Source organism: Ambystoma mexicanum, chromosome 6q (genome assembly GCF_040938575.1).
Source record: "Ambystoma mexicanum isolate Mex_15411 chromosome 6q, UKY_AmexF1_1, whole genome shotgun sequence".
Classification (NCBI taxonomy): Eukaryota; Metazoa; Chordata; class Amphibia; order Caudata; family Ambystomatidae; genus Ambystoma; species Ambystoma mexicanum.
In genome coordinates this window covers 1,436,914,328-1,436,934,397 of record NC_090937.1, presented here as the reverse complement: position 1 = coordinate 1,436,934,397, position 20,070 = coordinate 1,436,914,328, and the positions used below count along the sequence as shown (strand labels likewise).

General features: G+C 50.5%; 1 protein-coding gene across 4 annotated transcripts in view; it reads left to right on the top strand.

Annotated features, from left to right (window-relative positions):
• Positions 1 to 20,070, top strand: part of TACC3 (transforming acidic coiled-coil containing protein 3) — a 623,382-nt gene that overhangs the window by 596,544 nt on the left and 6,768 nt on the right. For all 4 annotated transcript variants that reach the window (XM_069632144.1, XM_069632146.1, XM_069632143.1 and 1 more), the window contains one exon: positions 1,185 to 1,305. In XM_069632144.1, the coding sequence (XP_069488245.1) occupies positions 1,185 to 1,305 (121 nt within the window). The remainder of the gene's footprint in view (positions 1 to 1,184; positions 1,306 to 20,070) is intronic.

Sequence of the window (20,070 nt, the reverse complement as noted above, 5' to 3'; positions counted from 1 at the left end):
TTCTATGTATGTGTGCGCTAAATGAGGGTGCAACATTTGCTCTCGTCACTAGCTGTTGGCTAGTGACTTTTGACTCTTGGTGAGTAAGAAATGGCTGCTGTTTGTATATAATTCAGGTGGCATGTGACTTTTTAATGGCTGGCTAGTAGCATGCAACATGAATTATTTCCCCCTGGCTTATTAAATAGTATATTTTCTATGTACATTTGTATGGATATTCGAATACTAGTGGGTCTTTTTACGAATTGTACCTCACACCAAACCGCTTCATTGCCTAAGATTCTGCTTGACTGCTCTGCCACATTAAATTAAGCCTGTTGGCTCACTTGCTAGTGTGATGAAAGTTTGTAGGACAACTAGTTTGGCTTCCCAGAACCCCATACGAGTCAAGCTACTAATTCATGCATACCACACACGTTTTGATGTCTCGGGGAGATTCTGATTCTGCTTAAACCGGAAACCAGTCACACATGTGTGCATTTGCAGAGCCTACGTTGTCTGAATGGCCATTGAGCCTACTTGAACAGAATAGGCATTTTGGCCATCTATCTTGCCATAAACCGAAACACCACAAATATATCATGGGGTGATGCATTTCAAAGCCTAGTTAGTCAAATGTCCACAGCCTAAGGGCATTTGAGTTCCAACACTGTAAAATAGGCTACACAGTACCGTGGCCAAAGATTGTAGCTGCTGAATACATATTGGCCAATATTGTTTGTGGGACAAAATAATGTTCAAGGAGCACTCCTTCTCTGGTCGTTTTTTTGTCCTCGTAAGGGCAGCACACAATAAGTGACCTGCAAGTGGGACCTGGGTTGAAAAACCTTTGACGATAAAAAAAAAATCCTAATCCTAGGAAACCAAAATGCTAGTAAATCTTGTGGTGGGAGGTGATCTCAGACCTTTGTATCCTGCACACCTCTCAGGGTTGCTGTCTCCCTCTCTTCCCACTTCTTGCCCATACCTTCACTAGACGTCTGCTTTTATAGATTTACTATCTTGCCCTCGAAGGAGCTTTGGCTCTGTCATGTCTGGTACTCCCATTATTTCCTGTTCCTCATGAAGGATTCACTTTTCGAAAGTAACCTGTGCACAGATAGCTCATGTAAATACCTTACTGTTCTCAGAATGGAATTAAGAATGTAATAGAGGAAATCTTTCCTTTTTTTCCCCCCCATTAGGGCCAATGAAGAAATTGCCCAGGTACGGAGTAAAAGTAGGTCGGAGATTGCTGCTATGCATGCTTCTATGCGAAAGGAACAAATGCGAATTCATTCACTGGAGCAAGCACTCGAGCAAAAGGTTAGTTTAATGTGTATTGTAATGCTTTTGCATCTATAACTGGCCTTTTTATACTGAGCCGAATCACCTCCATAGTGTTCTCAAAACGGCGTGGTATAATACGAAGGAGCTTGAAAGGTGTGTGAAGGAATGATTGTAGAACTGAACTATGGTCCTCATTTGGCAAGTTATTTAAAGGTCTACATAGGTGTATTGATAAGCAGAGGGTAGCAAAGTCTGATATGTACTCTTAGGTCCTGTCCCCGTTCCTCCTGTCCCCTTTCCTTCATAATGTATGGGCGTCCCTTCCAAGGGATGGGAGACAGAACCTTTTTCACCAGAAAAAATCTTCTTCCCCTTTAAATTTCGAGGCGCACAGGGGTACGGCCCAGGGAGCATGCGCTGCGCTGACTCCGCCCTCTCCCTGGACTATGGACTAAGAGTAAGTTAGTCACTCTATGTACAAGACAATGGTAGTGATTAATTCCAGTGATGTTATGATATGCGAAGATGGAGCTGGTCAGAAGCATCACTCAATTGGGTAGATCTGGAATTGCATGAGTACTACTACCCTGCACTCTTACAAGCTTGTGGCCAATACGCAAGTGTCCAGTCGCTCTTTTCCTCCATACTCGAGGGATATCTTCCAGTAGAAGGGGGCTGGACCCAGAGCATGATTCTTACAAGCATTAGCTTTTTTTTTTGTATTTTGTAACTGCAGCCATCCCCTGTGGCATGTGCTCCAAAACCATCCAGCACCAGCACCACCATGCCACAGTCGTTCTTTTCCTCTAGGTAGCCAGGAATGGCACGTTGTGCAGAAGCTTTGCTTTTGCATCAGACATTTTCTAATTGGTGATTTGTGTATGTGATGCAGTGCTCTGTCCTTGAGGTAGCTTTTAACAAGGTTGGCCGAGCTACAACTTGAGATGCTGTAGGTCGTGGACCACCACTTGCTCGGTGATGCAGGCCCCATGAAGAAGGGGGGTGTTATGGAGGTTCTCCAGCATGGGGTCTGGCATGGATTCACATGCTCATGAATATTCCCCGTCGTCAGGCTGGGAATCCTTGGTAAAGAAAAAATCAGTTTGTTTCGTTTCTGAACTATCTTTCTCCTAATAACCAATCACTGGTCTCTGGGTCATACTGCCCAGCCAATGATTGCCCTCTACCTAAGCCCTTTCTCTGGCAGCCATCGTCAGATTTTTACTGCACGTTCAGGTGTTGGGAGTCCTCGTGCTATAGCTCTCGAGCTTTTAATGCGTTTTGTGATTTTTCAGAGTTTACTCATTTCTTCGGTCAATCGAGCCTCAAGCTCCACCATTTCTACTTTTGATCAACTGGGACCTGTTTTGGCTTTTCCTATGCCCCTCAAGGGCAAGTTTTCATCGAGTTTCGCTTCTTGGAGGATTCCAGAAGTTCTTTGAGGCCTACCCCGCGTGGACATGGCCCAGGACAAAGGAAACACGACACCCGGATCCAAGCTTTTCAGGAGCTGCCCTGGATGCGGATTACAAAATGTCTTGAAGGAAGAGGAGCACTCTCGGTGTCTCTACTGCCTTCACGGCGACAAATCGCACGTGGAAAAGGACTGTGCGTTTTGTAAGAATATGTCCGAACGGACAATGAGGGATCGTCGTACTCGACTCACCAACTGGCTGGAGGGGAGGAGCCCAGCAGCAGGTAAGAAGTCCGAGCGGTCTTCTAAGACCTTTGAGGGCGCTACGGTGACGGGGGCCCAACAGAAGGCAAAGCACTGCCAGTCCGCGGGCACCAGGAGCGCCGATGGGTCGGGCTCTTTGGCTGCCAGGCACGGCTCAATGTCACCGACGCCAGTAACCACGAGCCATTGATCTGGTATGGGGAAAAGGAAGTCGGAGAACCCGGGTAAGCTTCGGGAGAAGTCCCGGTTGATCCCGATGGCGGCAGCCGAGGGGGAGTGAGGCAGCGTCTCCCACCCCCACCAACCTCCCCCAAGGTGAAGGCCTCAGGCGTGCCCAAAGTCGCGAAGGCCCTGATTCACCCGGCTAAGGCCTCGATCGAGGGAGTCGTGGCAGCCCTGGCGAAGCCTGCAGAGGCTATCCCAGTGGAGACGACCTCCGGGCCTAGTGTTTCCCTGCCACCACGGAGGGAATCCTCTTTTCAGCCTATCGATAAGACCCCCGGGCGGAGAAAGAGGGGGAGGCACGGTAGACATTAAGGACACAGATACCACCTCTGAAGAGGAGTTGGCTGGCGTCGCAAAGATCCTGGACAAGAAGTTTGAGGAGGTCCGGTCCTAATGGAGGGATCCCGACGAGGCGGATGAAGAAAGCGACGGTGCCGACGAGGAGCCGCAGACCCTGGAAGAGACGGAGGATCCTACTCCCCAACCGGTGCCTATGCCACAAGACCACTCGGGAGCGATCTTGATGGCTATTCAGGCCTTGTGTATGGAGATAAGGACAAGGTTGTCCTTACCCCCAGTGGACGATCCGGCGGACCCTGGACCATCAAAGCCCAACGAGCAAGCGGAGGCGAACCCATCCCCCTCCTCCTTTCCAGCCTTCACCTCCTTCCCCTCCACCGAGGGATGAGACGGGAACGGGGACGGACGATGACGGTGGCGAGGGAATGGACCTCCTATCACCACCCGCTCTGGCCTCACCCCCTCCCCCCATGAAATTGGCTCCTTCCATGCCATGATCGCCAGGGAACTGAGCTCTTCCAGCTCTGCCCCGAAGAACTGAAGGAGGGTTTCCTCTACCAACGGCGGGAGGCCAAGAGGAAGACTGTTCTCGCAGTCCCGTTACTGGACGACATCTGGGACGAGGTGCTGGTGCCCCTGAAGAACCCGTCCATGGCCCCTGCTAGGAGACTGGTTTGAGAAGTAGTACCGGGTTCCGGACTCCGCCCATGTGCCTCAGGGCACAGCCGTCCCCGGATTCAGTGGTCTCTGCGGCGGCCAAGAAGAAAGCGGCAGGGGCAACAGCTTCAACATCCCCGCCGGACGGCGAGGGGAAGAAGCTGGACGTCTTGGGACGATGGGTCATTTCATCGGCGGCAACGACTATTAAAGCGGGCAACGCCCTCGCAATCGTGGCATGCTACGACAGGGAGTTGTGGTTCAAGATCGCTCCCCTGCTGGACTTCCTCCCGAACGACAAGAGGGCTGAGGCTCTAGAAATCTTACAGGAAGGCGAGGTAGCTTCGGACCACGCCATTACGGTGGCCACGGACATCGCTGACGCCGGCTTTCTTCAGATGGGCAACAGCATTTGCCTTTGCCGGTGCGGTTGGCTTAAGGCCACCGGCTTCCGCCAGGATGTGCAGACCGGGGTTCTGGACATGCCCTTCGACGGAAACAACCTGTTTGGCAAGACAGTATGAGTCACTGCAGGCCATCAAGGCGGACACCGAGACGGCTCGGGCCTTGGGTGTTCAACGACGGCCGTCCTTTTGGAACTCCGGAGGCAAGCAAGGCGCCTCCAAAGGATTTGGCGGCGGTTCCTCGTACCGCCAATCGCCCTGCTCCTCGTTGCAGGAAGCCTACATAGGACGCGGCAAGATGGCCGCGTGGCGACGGGGCCCCCCGCCCGAGCACCCCGGTGGGAGGCCGGCTGGCGAAATTCATCAGCGTGTGGGAGTCCATCTCCACCGACCGTTGGGTGCTGGATAGGCTCGCCTGCGGGCATACCCTGGAATTTCAGAGAAGGTGCCCCCGCATACCACCCGTGGCCAGGAAGAAAAACCACATCCCACAACTACTTATGGAGGTATGAGCGATGTGAAGAAAGGGAGCCATAGAACTCATCCCAAAAAGGCTCCGGGGCTCCCGAGTGTACTCGCGGTACTTCCTCGTCCGGAAGAAGACCGGCGGTTGGCGACCCATCCTGGACCTTCGTCTTCTAAACAAGTACATAAAGTCTCAGAAATTCCGGCTGGTCACCCTCCAGCACGTGCAGGGACAGCTGGAGGAAGGCGATTTCTAAAGGGACACCGCAAATTCCTACGATTCATGGTCCAGGGGCAGCACTATCAGTTCAAGGCCCTTCCCTTCAGATTGAAGTCGGTGCCCAGGGTGTTCACCAAGTGCCTGGCACCAGTGGCTGTGCCTGCAGGGGATCCACATCTACCCCTACCTGGACGATTGGCTCATCCGACCAAAGTCAAGGGAACTCGCCGTCGATCACACAGCGAAGACAGTCCAACTGGTCACAGATCTGGGATTCTCGATCAACTTCGCGAAGCCAGACTTGACACAGTGGTGCGATTGGCTTCACCGTCGGAGGAAAGGACGAAGACCATCCTGGGCAAGGTACAACAGCTGTTGACCATGGACGCGGCCAGGGTGAGGTCCATAAAGTCCCTATTCGGCATGATGTCCTTGTGTATCTACCTCGTGATCCTGTGCAGGCTGCAGATACGACCACTGCAGTTATTCGATGCCCGTTGGATGCAAGGGGCAAGCAGTTGCGAAGACAGGATCTCACTCAACGAGACTTTCCGCCAAGCGATCTGGTGGTGGGGCACCCGCGCATATCTTGCGGCGGGCATTGACTTCGAGACCCCAGCACATCAGGAAACAGTGATGACTGACACCTCCCTGGAGGGATGGGGAGCGCACACCGGAGATCTTCACGCAAGATGCTTTTGGCTCCCGGAGGAGAGGTCACTACACATCAATGTCCTGGAGCTCTGAACCGTGTTCTGGGCCCTCGGGTCGTTCCTTCCGTCCATCAAGAGAAAGGTGGTGAGGGTCTTCACTGACAACACAACCAGGATGTTCTACATCTGGAAGCAGGGGAGCACCAGATCCCCAGCCCTATCCAAGGAAGCGCAGGATCTGTGGCACTGGGCCGTTGCCCAAGGGATGTTTCTGGTACTCTTCCATCTGGCAGGAATAAAGAACACCACCGCCGACTCAGCAGGGAGCGGCGCTCGTGCCACAAGTGGGAGCTGCGGCAGGATCAAGTAGATCTCTATTCTGATGATGGGGCAATCCCCAGATCAACCTATTTGCGACGGTGACCAACGCCAAGTGCCGGAGGCTTGCCAGCAGGTTTCCCTAGCCGTGGAGCTTGGGCGATGCCTTCTCATTCCCTTGGGACGGCCTGTTCCTGTATGCATTCCCTCCGTTGCTACTGCGAGTCATCAGTCAACTTAGACGGTCCCGATGCAGGATGATCCTCGTCGCACCAGTGTGGCCGAGGCAGATTTGGTTGCCGGACCTTCTGGACATGTCCGCGTCCCTCCCCCCCAGTCAAACTGCCGACGGACGTGGATCTTCTCGCCAGAGAAGGAGGCGTCGTCCTCCACCATGACCCGGGGTCGCTGAACATGCAGGCCTGGCTCCTGCAGCACTAGAGTTCGGAGGATACGATATCCTGGCGGACTGCAAGGAGGTGCTTGCAAAGGACAGAGCGTCCTCGACTCTCAAGTGCTATGGACACAAATGGAAGAGGTTCTCTGTCTAGTGCAGTGCACAGAAGATTAACCCTCTGCGGATTACGGCCCCTCAAGTGCTGCCGTACTTGCTGTCGCTGTTCAAGGCGGGGCTGGCTCATGCCTCCATCAAGATCCATCTGGCAGCTATCTCCCGCTACACCAGAACTCCGGGGCGATCATCTCTGTGGTCCTATCGCCTGGTAAAGGAGTTCATGAAAGGACTGTTCCGATCGTTCCTGCCGGTGAAGGCCACAGCCCTGGCGTGGGAACTCAATGTGGTGCTGACCAGGCACATGGGGCCGCCATTCGAGCCGCTGCATTCGGCACCGTTGAAGTTCCTGTCATGGAAGACAGCGTTTCTTTGAGCCATCACCTCCGCACTACGAGTGGGAGAGATCCAGGCCCTTTCCTGTAAACCTCCATACCTGACATTTACACGAGACTAGGGTGGTGCTGAGGACGCACCCCTCCTTTCATGCCCCAGGTGCCGTCGGACTTCCATCTCAACGAGCCCTTGGTGTTACCTGTTTTCTTCCCGTCGCCTTCGTCGCCAGCCGAGAGGTCTTTGCACTCGCTAGATGTGGCTAGAGCGCTGAAGTTCTACGTGGACCGCACAAAGAGCCTGCGGAAGACATCACAGCTGTTTGTGAACTTTGGACCTATGAATCAAGGGAAGGCCCTCTCGAAGGCTTCCATTTCCAGATGGCTCTCCGGCTGCATTATGCACTGTCACCGGTAGCAAACCGACCCTTGCCCGGCCATCAGAGAGCCCATTCCACCAGAGCGATCGATGCTACCACAGCGTTCCTGTCTGGTGTGCCCCTGCTGGACATCTGCAGGGCTGCTACGTGAAGGTCGAGATTCTACTGCATCGACTGGGATTCCAGGGAGGAGTCCAGAGTCGGCCAGGCTGTGCTGCGCAACCTGTTCGGCTGAAGGTGGGCCTGATGAGGAGTTAAGATACTTAATGTTGTGTTGATGAAATGCTTAATGTTGAGCCTTGCCACCTGCCGTGGTTGTGCATGTGTGTACTGCTATGTATTTTTGTATTCATGAGCTTGTGAATCCATGCCAGACCGCATGCTGGAGAAGGAACAAGTTACTTACCTGTAACTGGTGTTCTCCAGCATGGGTCTGGCATGGATTCACATGGGAATCCTACCTCCTACCCCTCTGCGGCTCTTCTCTTGGTCCTACTGCCACTTTACATGCTACCAAATCTGAAGATGGCTGCCAGAGGAGGGGCTTAGGTAGAGGGCAGTCATTGGCTGGGGGCAGTATGACCCAGAGACCACTGATTGGTTATTAGGAGAAAGACAGTTAAGAAACAAAACTGATTTTTTTTTTTTTTCTTTACCGAGGATTCCCAGCCCGACGACTGGGAATATTCATGAGCATGTGAATCCATGCCAGACCCATGCTGGAGAACAATAGTTACAGGTAAGTAACTTGTTCCTTCCTCCCAGACCTCCGGGCCCAGAGCCAAGCGCGCTTTAAGGTGGGCCTAAAAGAAGCCAGGCTGGTAGCACAGGACATCATGGAGTCCACCGTGGCCCACATCGATACCTCTGGCCGAGCCATCTGCATCGCCACGGACATGAGAAGGATGGCCTGGCTACTAAATGTAATCCGATGTCCAGGAGCGCATATTGGACCTGCCTTTTGAGGGTAGTGACCTCCTTCACTCCACCGCGGATGAGGAATTGGATAAAAAGAACAGCTTGCAAACTGCAAAGTCTTTATCTATTCTTACGAAGGCCACGCCCAAGGCGTACACTCGGTCACATAAACGGTCTGGCAAGGGGCAGGCATTTGGTGGGTTCTGGGGCTTCCAAGAATAGAGGACCAGACAACCTGACGTTCTTGGAGTCAGCACCAGTGGCAACAAAAGGGGGGCGGGAGGGGGCAAGGATTTTTTCCAGTCCCCCTCCTCCGCATCAGCCTCAGAGGGAAAGAAGGCAAGACGCATCCCTTCGAGTCCACGTGTCTGTGGTGGGGAGCAGACTTGCCTTTCACATGCACTTTTGTCACCAGAAAAATCCGGACCCCTGGATCCTATCCGTAGTTTCCACAGGGTACCGCCTACCGGTCCCTTCCCCTCCTCCCTTGTCCCCTCCTCTCCTACAGATTGGGACAGCAACTCTGTTGGCGGAGATCCGTTTGCTCAGCGAAGTCCCAGCCTCCCAGCGAAGATTGGGCTTCTATTTCAGAATGTTCGCCATACAGAAGAACGACGAGGCTGGCCTGAGAGTTGTGTTGGACTTTTCCACCCTCAACCTCTCCATTCCTCTACAAAAATTCAAGATGCTTACACCTGCACTCATCGCAGAGACCACAGACAGACGTGGCCTTCGGACAGGCGGTGCTAAGGAACTTGTTTTCTTAAGGAGGGTCTCCTCTCCACCCTAGGGCTACATTCAGTTGTAATCGCCCATACAGTATGGAGGAAAGGGGACAGGATGTAAAAGTAATTAATAGTTACTCAGCGTAGTGACTAATGTACACTTATTCCATAGTCCCCTTTCCTCCATACATACCACCATCCTCTCCCCATTCGCCCCCCTAATAATACTAGAGTCATTAGGCAATGTTAAAGGTTGTCGACGCGTCAATGGGGACTAAGGATTGGCGGCGGTGGGCGGAGTCAGGTGAGCGCATGCACCCAGGGCCGCACCCCCCGCGTGCCTCTAAATTTAAGGGGGAACGTTTTTTCTGGTGAAAAAGGTTCTGTCTCCCGTCCCTAGCGAGGGACGCCCATACAGTATGGAGGAAAGGGGACTATGGACGTTAGTCACTACAGTGAGTAACTATTAATTTCTAGGCCCAGACAGATGCTGGAACCGCGCTTATTGTAGGATGGCTCAAGCTGTAGCTGGTCTCTAGACTGACTATGCCCACCAGTGCAAGGGAGGAAGTTGTCCGGTCTGGATCTTCCCTGTCGCATAGTAGAGGGCTGGAGCTGCGTGGTCACTCAGCTCTGGTAGTCACTGGAGGTGGCTGCAGGTGTCCTTTAAAGTGGATCTTCCCTTGCCTAAGAACCTAGCCAATCCGAATGCATGCTACATTCAAACTTGGGGTGGTGGCTGTCCCAAGTGGACAGCTAGGCTCCCAGTCAGAACTGGTTCTAAGCAGACATACTGGGGGGAGGGGTAAAGGAGTTTGTGCCCTCCCAGCTTCCTGTCCTCCCAGACACACTGGTGCATCGGCGGGCGTTCCATGGGAAACCCAGCGAAGACAAAAGACCGATCAGGAGCTCCCCCACCCAGGTAGGCAGAAGAAGGGTCAAGTAACGACAATTCATGAGTTAACGAAAAAATAAGACTGACACCATTTTAGATAAATTGTGGCGCCATGTGCCCCTTAATGCAGCTGTGAATACAAATTCTCTAGAAAATCATCCACTGCCACCAGCCACTCAGATATTAATATATTGTATTATTTATTTCCGATGCTTGTGAATCTTCTTAGAATCATATGCTGTGCATATAGTACGACATCTAGTGGTAATTGCGGAGCATTGCATTATTCTTTAGAGGATCGAAAAGGGACGTCGACATGGGCGTGTCTGTAACACTATCCCTAATGTGACGTATAGTGTACCCAAAATCCCTCACGCGTCGAGGTCCCTCAGATCGTTTTTTTTTTTCGGCCACTAGTTGGTCGCTGTTGGGCAGAATCCTGTGCAATTCCCTTAGGGAGCACTACAGAAGATTAAGACTACAGGTATATGCAAGAGATCCCCTTTGGTGTCAGTCTGTACCACAACGATTTATTTGGTAGCTGTGGCTAAGCAGTCAGACTTATCTCAAGAGGGAGATGAACAGTAGTGAGGGTTTACACATTAGAGCTTCAGTACTATGGAACAAGGAAACACTGACCAAAGCTTGGTATCAAAAAGAATATGTATTTTATACACTCTGATGTTGACACACAAATCACTATTATTAAAGCAAGTTAAATCAGTCAAGAAAAGTATACACAACTCCCTAATTAAATTGTAGACCAGTTTGAGCAAGAGTGAAAACTGAGCAAACCGGCACCGTGAAAACCAAGCAGAAATGGCACTCTAACAATTTCTCAGAAGGGAGAGAAAGGACAAGTTCTACAGGTTTACTCTTTAACACACCAGCAACACTTCCCAAGTAGATTGTGAACAAGTTAGACAAGGCAGTACTTTAGCATATGCAATACTGAGGTGAAAACCAAGCAAAATGGCACTTCACAAGTTTAAAAGGGGGAAGGAAAAAAGTGGTTATAAGAGTTAGGTGCACCAACACATTTCTAGGTGAGAAGCAATCTAGAGAAGGCAGTTGTAGCAGATTTAGCCAGAGTCAATAGGCCTGTGCCAGTGTCAATGGTACAAGGCAATGTGCCCAGGATCAAACTGATCTAGTCGCTGCAGTCAAGTCTTTGTTTAATGATTCGAAAAGGCGGTTGCAGAAGGTGAAAGACAATGTTTGATGATGGGGCGGCCAACCCAGTAGGTAAGTAAAGGATTTAAAACACCTTTAGCGATACCCAACGAAACGGGAGGCCTGGCGGAACAATGTACCTTTAAGGTAGAAGAGGCTCCTGCGGTGGCGGTAGTTCAGGGGATCCAGCAGAGGAAGAGACTAGTAGTGGAGGAAGGTTTGAGTTACTGCACTGCTCAGGGATGAAACCAGCCGTGGTGCTGCCAAAACGAATAAAAGACGCTCCTTTAAATCGCGGTCCGGGTGGACTGGTGCCTGGCTAACTGGTCTCCTGAGTGCAGGGCACTGGCGATTCGACCAAGGCAGGTCCTGGAAGGCGATTGGCGAACTGGTTGGCCCCACCAGCTCAAGGGAAGAAGACTCTTGCAGAGGAAGATCTTCTCAAGTTGCTGGAGAAAAGTGGTGAGGATCTGCAGCAGGGCATCAACGGTGGTACCGTCGTTGCAGATCTTGTCCTCCAGTCTTCAGGACCCTGCTTTTATGCAGCAAGACCCGCATTCATACAGACTAGGTGTCACTCACACAGTGGGGTGGCTCTCCTGGCGGGAAAACCCCCCAGCCTATCAGGGCAGAGTGCGACTTGGGTTGTGTAGGCAACCCTGTCCAGGGTGCCTATTACCCCCCCCCCCCTCCCCCCCCACACATCCTGTCTACCCCAGACTCAATGGCACTGAGAGGAGGGCTTCCGTGCAGAAGCCCGCCAAAAGGACAAAGGATCCCTGACCTGGGTTAGGATTATAGAGAAAGACACAAAAAAGAAATATTATTAAAGTTCTGGCAATAAAAACCTACCGGAGTATAGTTAATATTAAAATAAACCGGCGGTATGTTAGAGGCTGTTAGTAAAAGTGGTAGCCCCGAACAATGGTAAAATCCCATAGGGAAATATTTGCGGTCAAATATTTACGGTAGTAACCACTGCCACCAGCCAGAAACTTTTGAGAGGGGACTGTACAGTACCCCCTTGAAAATGAACACTAGGGAAAAACTATGAACCCTTTCCAGTACTTCCATAGTAAGATGGTTTGTACTGGTTTAGGGCATAATTGACTAGTAAAGTCAATGGGGACTTTACATGCCTTGGGAGACAGTCCGTCCCAGGGAATCGAGTCTGGGGGTCGCTACGACACACCTGTGGTACGGCACGGAGGGTTTTGTGTACCACACATGTTAAAAAGATGATTCCTATGAAGGTGAGAAAAACCCCATAGACCATAAGCACACAGGATAGCCTAAAACACACACTAGCAATCTGTCTTAGAGTGGGAAAAAGAGTCTCAATCTTAGCAGGAGAAAACACTTCACATCCAGCAAAGCTGCTGGGGGACTCTAGGTAAGGGGAATTAGCCTTAGAAGAGAATTCTCCCTAACAACCGCCATATGAGGAGCTAGAATAGGGATGTTTTGCAAAACTCGTTTTTTTTTTTTTTTTGTCCGACCAATGGTCGTTTAGTCTGCGACTTTCATTTTGACTGCTACTTCTGTACTTCTGGACCCCTATGCTGAAGAAGTTTACTGGTTTCGGTGACTGGTGCATCGGTCGATGCTGTCGACCGCGTGGCCTTGACCCTCTGGCCTGGCCTATACAGCAGGGAGAGTGGGACCCTGAGGTTTGATTCTCTGAGAATGCATTCCCTTTTCCCCTTCTTGTCTGGTTGCCGCCTTTACCTCTACTATGGAGAGGACTCCATTTAGGTTTTGTCCGTCTTGTAACAGAAGATACCCGATTAAGGACACTCATTGCAAGTGTAACTAGTGTCTGCCTCATGATCGTGACCAGCGATCCTGCAAGTCCTGTTCATTTTTGTCATCCGAAGATGCTAAAAGATAGGCGGACGAAGCGGTGGGCGGCCTATGCTATGCAGGCTGAGAGTGGTTCCCCCGTCAGCGCAGGCGCCTCGAGTGACAAGGATTTGAGCAGCAGCCATGGTGCTGATGTGGAGGCCATAGACCTTTCCGCGGTGCCTAGCCCCGACAGGCAGGCCACCAGTACTGCTATGGGGCGACCACACCCTTGCGACAGGGGCACATCTGCACCACATAATGACAAACGCACAACCCCACAAGCTCCCTCGTTGGATACGACGAGGAAGCACCAGGTGCCAACAGACCCACTGAAGGTTTTGACAAAGCCTTCCGATCCTCAGACGGCCGCCCACCCGCCCCCGTCACATCATGCGTCTGGGCATTACACGCATAGGGGAGCCGCCTCTAAAAAAAAAAAAAACACACAAGAGCACTGACATGCCATTTAAGAGCGCATCAGCCACAAAGGTTTCAGCGGTGCCGAAGACCTTGACCATGCCTGCAGGTGCGTCAAAATCTCCCTTCATTTCTCCGCCGGAGCTATGCAAATGCATCACCATGTCAGCAGCATATTCGACGAGAATTGCTAATAATACTACCCTTCTTGCCTGCCATAGTGATGTGCAGTGGACTCTACTTCAGGAAGGCCTCCAAGACGTCCCAGAACTGGTACGATCACGCTTACTGGCGATAGTCTTGGATGGGAAACAGGTGACCCGCAACATCCTAAAGAATACGTTGGATGCAGCGGAGACAGCGGGGCGGGCTCTAGCCCAAGGTACCCTTCTCAAAAGGCATGCCTCGCTTAAAAAGTCAGGATTTAACCTAGAAACCTAAGCCTCTTTAATAAACAAACGGGCGGAAGACACAGATTTGTTTGGCAAGGATTTTGACGATGCCTTAGACAGCGAAAAAAAGAGCACATGACTCTCAAGTCTCTTAATGGGACCACTGTTAGACCTTAAAAATGGGGAGGAAACTCACGCCGTTCCGTTCGGGGACAGTCTTTTTCCCGATCGCCACACAACCAGTATGGCACAGGAGGTACACCATGGTCTTCCGGACAAGGCGTAGCGGGCAACAGCCGATGCCAGCAGAGGGGTCAGCGAAGAGGCACAGACAGGGGCAGAAACTCCACCCCTAGAGAGGCGCCCCAGCCTCCGCTCAGAAAGGACTCGCCTGTCCAGGTCCCCTCCCATGCCTCCCCGGTCGGGGGATGTTTAACATCCTTGCTTCATGCATGGGAGGGGGTCACCTCAGACCAGTGGGTGCTCAAGACCGTTGCCCACGGTTATTGTATCAAGTTCTCCCAGCCACCTCAATACCGTCCACCAACAACCAGGTGCCTATCGCCAGCACACCTGCAGATTCCGCTGGAAGAGGTGCTGATCCTTCAGGAAATGGCGCCATAGAGGTCGTTCCCATTCATCAAGTAAAGAAGGGTATTTAATGTACTTCCTTGTACCCATACAGGATCTCACCATGCGCCCTGTATTAGACTTGTGCCCAGCAAAGAAATTTGTGAAGCCACAAAAGTTGAAATGACAACTTTGTCGGAAGCAATCCCACTGTTAACGCAGGGGGATTACATGACAACATTGGATATGAAAGATGCATACTTTCATATTTCAATGTTGCCAGGGCACCGAAATTGCCCAAGGTTCATGGTAGTGCTTGTCATCTATCAGTTCAAGATTCTTTGCCTCAGCCCAAAAAGTGTTTACAAAGGTACTGGCGGTAGTAGCTGCTCACCTGCGCAGGCAGTTCATTCCAGTCTATCCTTACCTTAATGACTGGCTAATAACAGGAGTTTCGTACGGAACATGCCTATCAAATACCCAAAGGACAGTCGACCTTCTCTTCAGTCAGGGGTTTTCGATCAACGAGAAAGTCCAGCCTAGACCCCAGTCAAGTCGAGCAGTTTCTGGGGGCTCTAATTCGAACAAAAAACGGGCTTGTCTTTCCCTCCGAGAGGGTCCAAAACATGCTGTTCCGGATCCCTCACTATGTAGCCAATCGCAAGGTGACCGTACGCAAAGCAATGCGACTGTTTGGGATGATGGACTCCTGCATTTATCTAGTCCCTCATGTGCGTCTGCAGCCCATGCAAGAGTGGCTCTCGAGCCAGTGGCGTCAGGCCAGTGAAACGATATATTGGTTTTCTCAGCAGTGCTTGTTCTCTCTCTGCAGTGGTGGTCAAGGGAAAATCTCTTGCAAGGGAAGGCCTTCACCACCCCTGCAGTAGAAGCCACTCATCTGACTGGGTGGGGGTGGTGGAGGGGTACCACCCTCCTTCATTTATTTATTTTTTATTTTACATTTAAAAAGCGCTCACACAGCCCGCAGGCATCGAGGCGCTGTTACAGGAATTGTTTGTTTTTCTTAGTTGTGTAATTGTGTTTTTTTTTTTTTTTTGGGTCTTAGTTACGTATTTATATTGCGCTTAAACACCCAGAGGTTTCTAAGCGCGGACCCGGGGATCGAACCTGTTGTTGCTTCGTGTCGTCTGCCGCTGAGCTTTCCTTCATCAGACAGCGCACAGCGTTTGGTCCCCAGCAGTAGCTACCAATCACATACTGCTAGCAGTATTCAAAGCCCTGAAGGCTTTTCAAGCACACCTCCAGGGGAAGACGGTCCTTGTCCTCACGAACAGTACCACGCCCATGTATTTAAACAAACAAGGGGGCACTTACTCTACAGGGCTAGCCAAACTGTCTCAGAACGTATGAAAATGGGCTCTCAAACACAAGATGTCCTCCTGCCTCAACATGCTCCAGGGGTGCTCAATCTTCTGGCGGACGTGCTCAGCAGAGACTTCCCAATACCCGTAGAGTACGAGTGGCATTTGCACAGAGACATTTTTCTCCCTGTCTTCGCAGACTGGGGCTTCCCAGAGATCGACTTGTTCCTAACCCTGGAGAAAGTACAATGCCCCCATTACGCCTCCAGATACCTGTAGAACTGCTCCAAGGGGAACGGACTGTGGATAACATGGTCGGGGAAATTTTTGTACGCTTTTCCACCGACTTCCCTACTATGGATAAGATAGTGCACAAGATGCACCAGGAACCAGTCATGATGATTTTGGTGGCTCCTATGTGGGCCCGCCAACCCTGGTACTCATCTGATGGCAAAATCTGTCTCCCCTGCGAGGACGCTGCCGTTCCCATACAACATGCAGCACAGGACAGGGCGTGAAACACTTCATCCATGCCTGCAAACTCTCAATTTAGCAGCTTCGCTCCTGAGATCATAGAATTCAGACAGCTCCATCTCCCTCGAAGATGCATGGACATACTTGGAGGCACGAAAACCCAACACTAGACATTGCTACTCCAATAAATGGAAACGCTTTGTCATCTGGTGCAATGCCAAGAGCATCAATCCTATTGAATGCGCTCCAACACACATTGTCCTGTACTTAACTGCTGCTTACTGGAATCTTCCACCACTTCCCAAAAGATGGTTTCGTGGTGGAAGATTCCAGTAATCAAGGCTTTTATGGAGGGGGTTAAAAGACTATCACTATTTCCAACCCAGCTCCCGGATGGGACCTAAACGTTGTACTTACCAGACTAATGGGGCCGCCCTTTGAACCTATGCATAAGGCTACCCTTAAAGCACTCGCTTACAAGACAGCCTTCCTGGTGGCAGTCCCATCAATAAGGAGAGTTAGTGAACTGCAGGCTCTTTCAGTTCAAGACCCATTCATCACGATTCACAAAGATAAGGTGGTTCTGCGCACCCTCCCACGGTTTGCGCCAAAATGTTTCTCAAAGTTCCATGTGAACCAGTCAATAGAACTACCCACCTTTTTCCAGAACTCCACTAACGTGGCAGAAAGAAGCCTCCACACACTGGATGTGAGGAGAGCAGTAGTCTATTACCTGGAAAAAAACAAAACCAGTAAGGCAAACAAACCAGTTTTTCGTTTCAGTGGCAGCTGGTAGAGAAGGGGACCCTGTCTCTAAATCGGCTATCGCAAGGTGGATCATAAACTGCATCACACATTGCTGCACTCTTGCCAAGAGCAAACTGCACTTCAAGCCTAGAGAACACTCCACTTGGGCGCAGGGGCTTCCACAGCATTCATTGCACATGTTAGTCTTGAGTCCTTTTGTAAAGCAGCAACCTGGAGTTCTGTGCACACCTTTACACAACCCTACTGCCTGGAAACTCGCCCTAGGTCTGATTCTCAGGTGGGACAAGCGGTGCCAAGACCTCTCTTTGCTACTTTTCCTTCACACATCCCACGCCCATCTCTTGAGTACTGCTCGCGAGTCTATGCACACCATGTGATTCTAAGCAGGTTCACAAGCATCAGAAGACCTGCATTACTTACCGTAATAACATTTCTGATGATTGTATCAGCTTAGATTCACTCTTCCTCTCCTCTTGGAGTAGAAGGAACATAGACATCTTGCACCTCTCTCTGTACTCATAATGTCATAAGGCTTCCTCCGGGCAGAAAAAACACAATCGGAGGGACTTCAATGCATGAGGGATTTTGGGTACACTACACGTCACGTTGGGGGTAGTGTTACATGCATGCCCATGTCGACATCCCTTTTTTCGATCATCGAAAGAAAGGTGCAATACTCAGATTACCACTAGATGTTGGACTATATGCACATCATGTGAATCTAAGCAGATACAATCAGAAATGCTGTTACAGTAAGTAATGCATGTCATAGCGCTTGTTCCCCATTTGTATGGCCTCAATGCGCTTTGTGGCTGGAACGCCCTCGGTGACCACAGTTGATGTGGTGGAGGTTCTATGAGTTTAGTTTTAAGAGATGCTTATATGCAATTTCACCGGCATAAGACTTAGGTGGGTGGGTGGGTGGGTGGGTGGGTGGCTAGGCTTCACTAAGCAGCCGAAGGTCAGGCACGTATAGGTGGTGGTGGTGGGTTGGGATAAAGTGCTATTTTTGGAGCTTCGATGTGTGCCCAGTTATACCGAATTTTTTTGTTGGTAGTTGCTGTATGCTAGTGGCAGAGGTGTTGAGGTACGTCAGTGTTGAGGAGAATTCTCAAAAATGTGCTAATTCCATTGTGCCTTAGAGACCCCAGCTCATTTTGCTGGACTTCCGGTCTTTTAATTTCCAACCTGGAGAGAGTGAGCCCTTTTTCTCACTCTCGTGGATTTTTGTGATTTTGACCTGGTTTCTTTTCTATTTGGAGTCTGTTGAACTCCATATGCATCATCTTTTACATTGGAACACACAGCACCTTCAGTGCAGTGGCACAGGCAAGACTATTAGATTTCCCAAAGGTTTAGATACCTCCTCTTGGATAACCTACTGTTTCCAAGAGCAGTGAAGTGAAATTGGCATTACTTACAATTTGTAACTTTCTAGAAGCAGGACACACTAACTTACCATAGGGTGCTGGAGGGGTTACTTGGTATCCCCTTTGTCTAGTTTCTCATGTAACATTTTTGTTACCCTTCTTACAATTAATGGCTGGTGGCAGTGGTTTACTTTTTACTACCATTGTGTGTTTTTACCACGGGCTGCGTTCCCAGACTCGGTAAGGCACCCATGGGTGCCCATTTCGTCAAAATGGCCCCGGTCTTCTTTTTTTGCCATTTCTTGTCGGGAAGGTCCTTCTTGAGATTTACTATGCACGCCAAGCCAGCTTTGGTCCCTTTTGTTTGTTTTGTCTTTGGCGGGATTCACGTGTGAAGCCCGCCTCTGACTCCAATATGTCTGGCAGGGGCAGGAAGTGAGGGAGGTGCCCGAAACTCCCTGTGCTTAATCCCCTTTTTTACAGGAATGCACCCAAAGGTGAATGGCCGGCTAGCTGTTCGCAAGGCAGCTAGGCTGGAATGAATGGGAGAAATCTGCATGAAAATCCAGGCTTTTTGGCTTGGAAGGGAGAGTCGACCACTAGACGAAGGAATCTGAAGAACTTGGAAGACGCCTGCTGCAATTCCTGGACCATTGGTTTACCCGGTGAAGCCCTGCTGCTCTGCTGAAGCTTCGAATTCATCTCGACTAGAGATGCCCTGCAAGGACGACTTCTCCCTTTGAGTTGGTGGGACCATTCGACTTCAAAGTAAGCCCGTCTGGACATCCTCTCAAAGCTGGTTGCATTTCCACTGCAGTTGCTGCTGGAACCGAAGAGCCAGGGAGAGGAACACCAGATTGTGTGCGTTGCTTTTAAGTCTGACCCGAGCGCTAGGAGGATCCTCTGGACTTCCCTGATGCAGGACTGGCCAACCTAATCCACCTCAACAGAGTGCTGGACCCCATAAGCAAGGAAAGTCTCAAGTGGTATTTGAGAACCGCAGTGTTGCTATTTGCTGTCAGATGCGAGGAGCTGAAACACTGAAGAACCGCTGAATTCAAGTTTGCCCATTGCTGCCGCTGACCTTCCCACTGCAAAGCAGGAGTCTGCAGACGTCCTCCCTCTTGTCCCCACGACTGAGGCTCAGCAACAGGATCTGCAGAGCTGTACAGGGACGGAAGCCAGCTGGAACCACTTCTTACCAGAGGTACTGTAAAGTAAGAACTTGCCTCTTGTTGTGTAGCCTTACTTGCTCTCAGTTGGTTACCTTGCAGAGTTGCTAAAGCTTTGCCCCTCACAAGCCTCCCAGCTTGTGGCCCTTCAAGTGTTCTGATTCTCTACAAACATTTCTAAAAACATTGTGCAAGACTTTTTAGATTACTACAAAGATGATCTTCAGCTTCCCTTGACATTGTGCAATTAACATTGGCTGTCCTGGCTCCCTGAGAGACTCCTCTTTACCTCGGACTCTGTGCTTTGGCCTTTCCCAGAGGAAAGGGTTAATTTACTCTGCATTGGAAGGTGTCAAAAAAAGCACTTACCTGTTTATGAACTATTTGTTAACCTTAGTTTTATTCCCCATTTCTATCTTTTCCACCAAACTCAGTATTGCTCTAAATGTACCAGTGATAAATCAATGTCCCCAGTACCCTAGCTATTTAAGTCACCTGAGGGTGTAGAAGGTGTCTGTGCCATCCCCAATGGGTATCATCTGGTTTAGATAAACTAGGGTGTTTTTAAATATATTTAAGTGTTACATGTGTTGCTCCCTTTCTGAAGAAGGCTTATA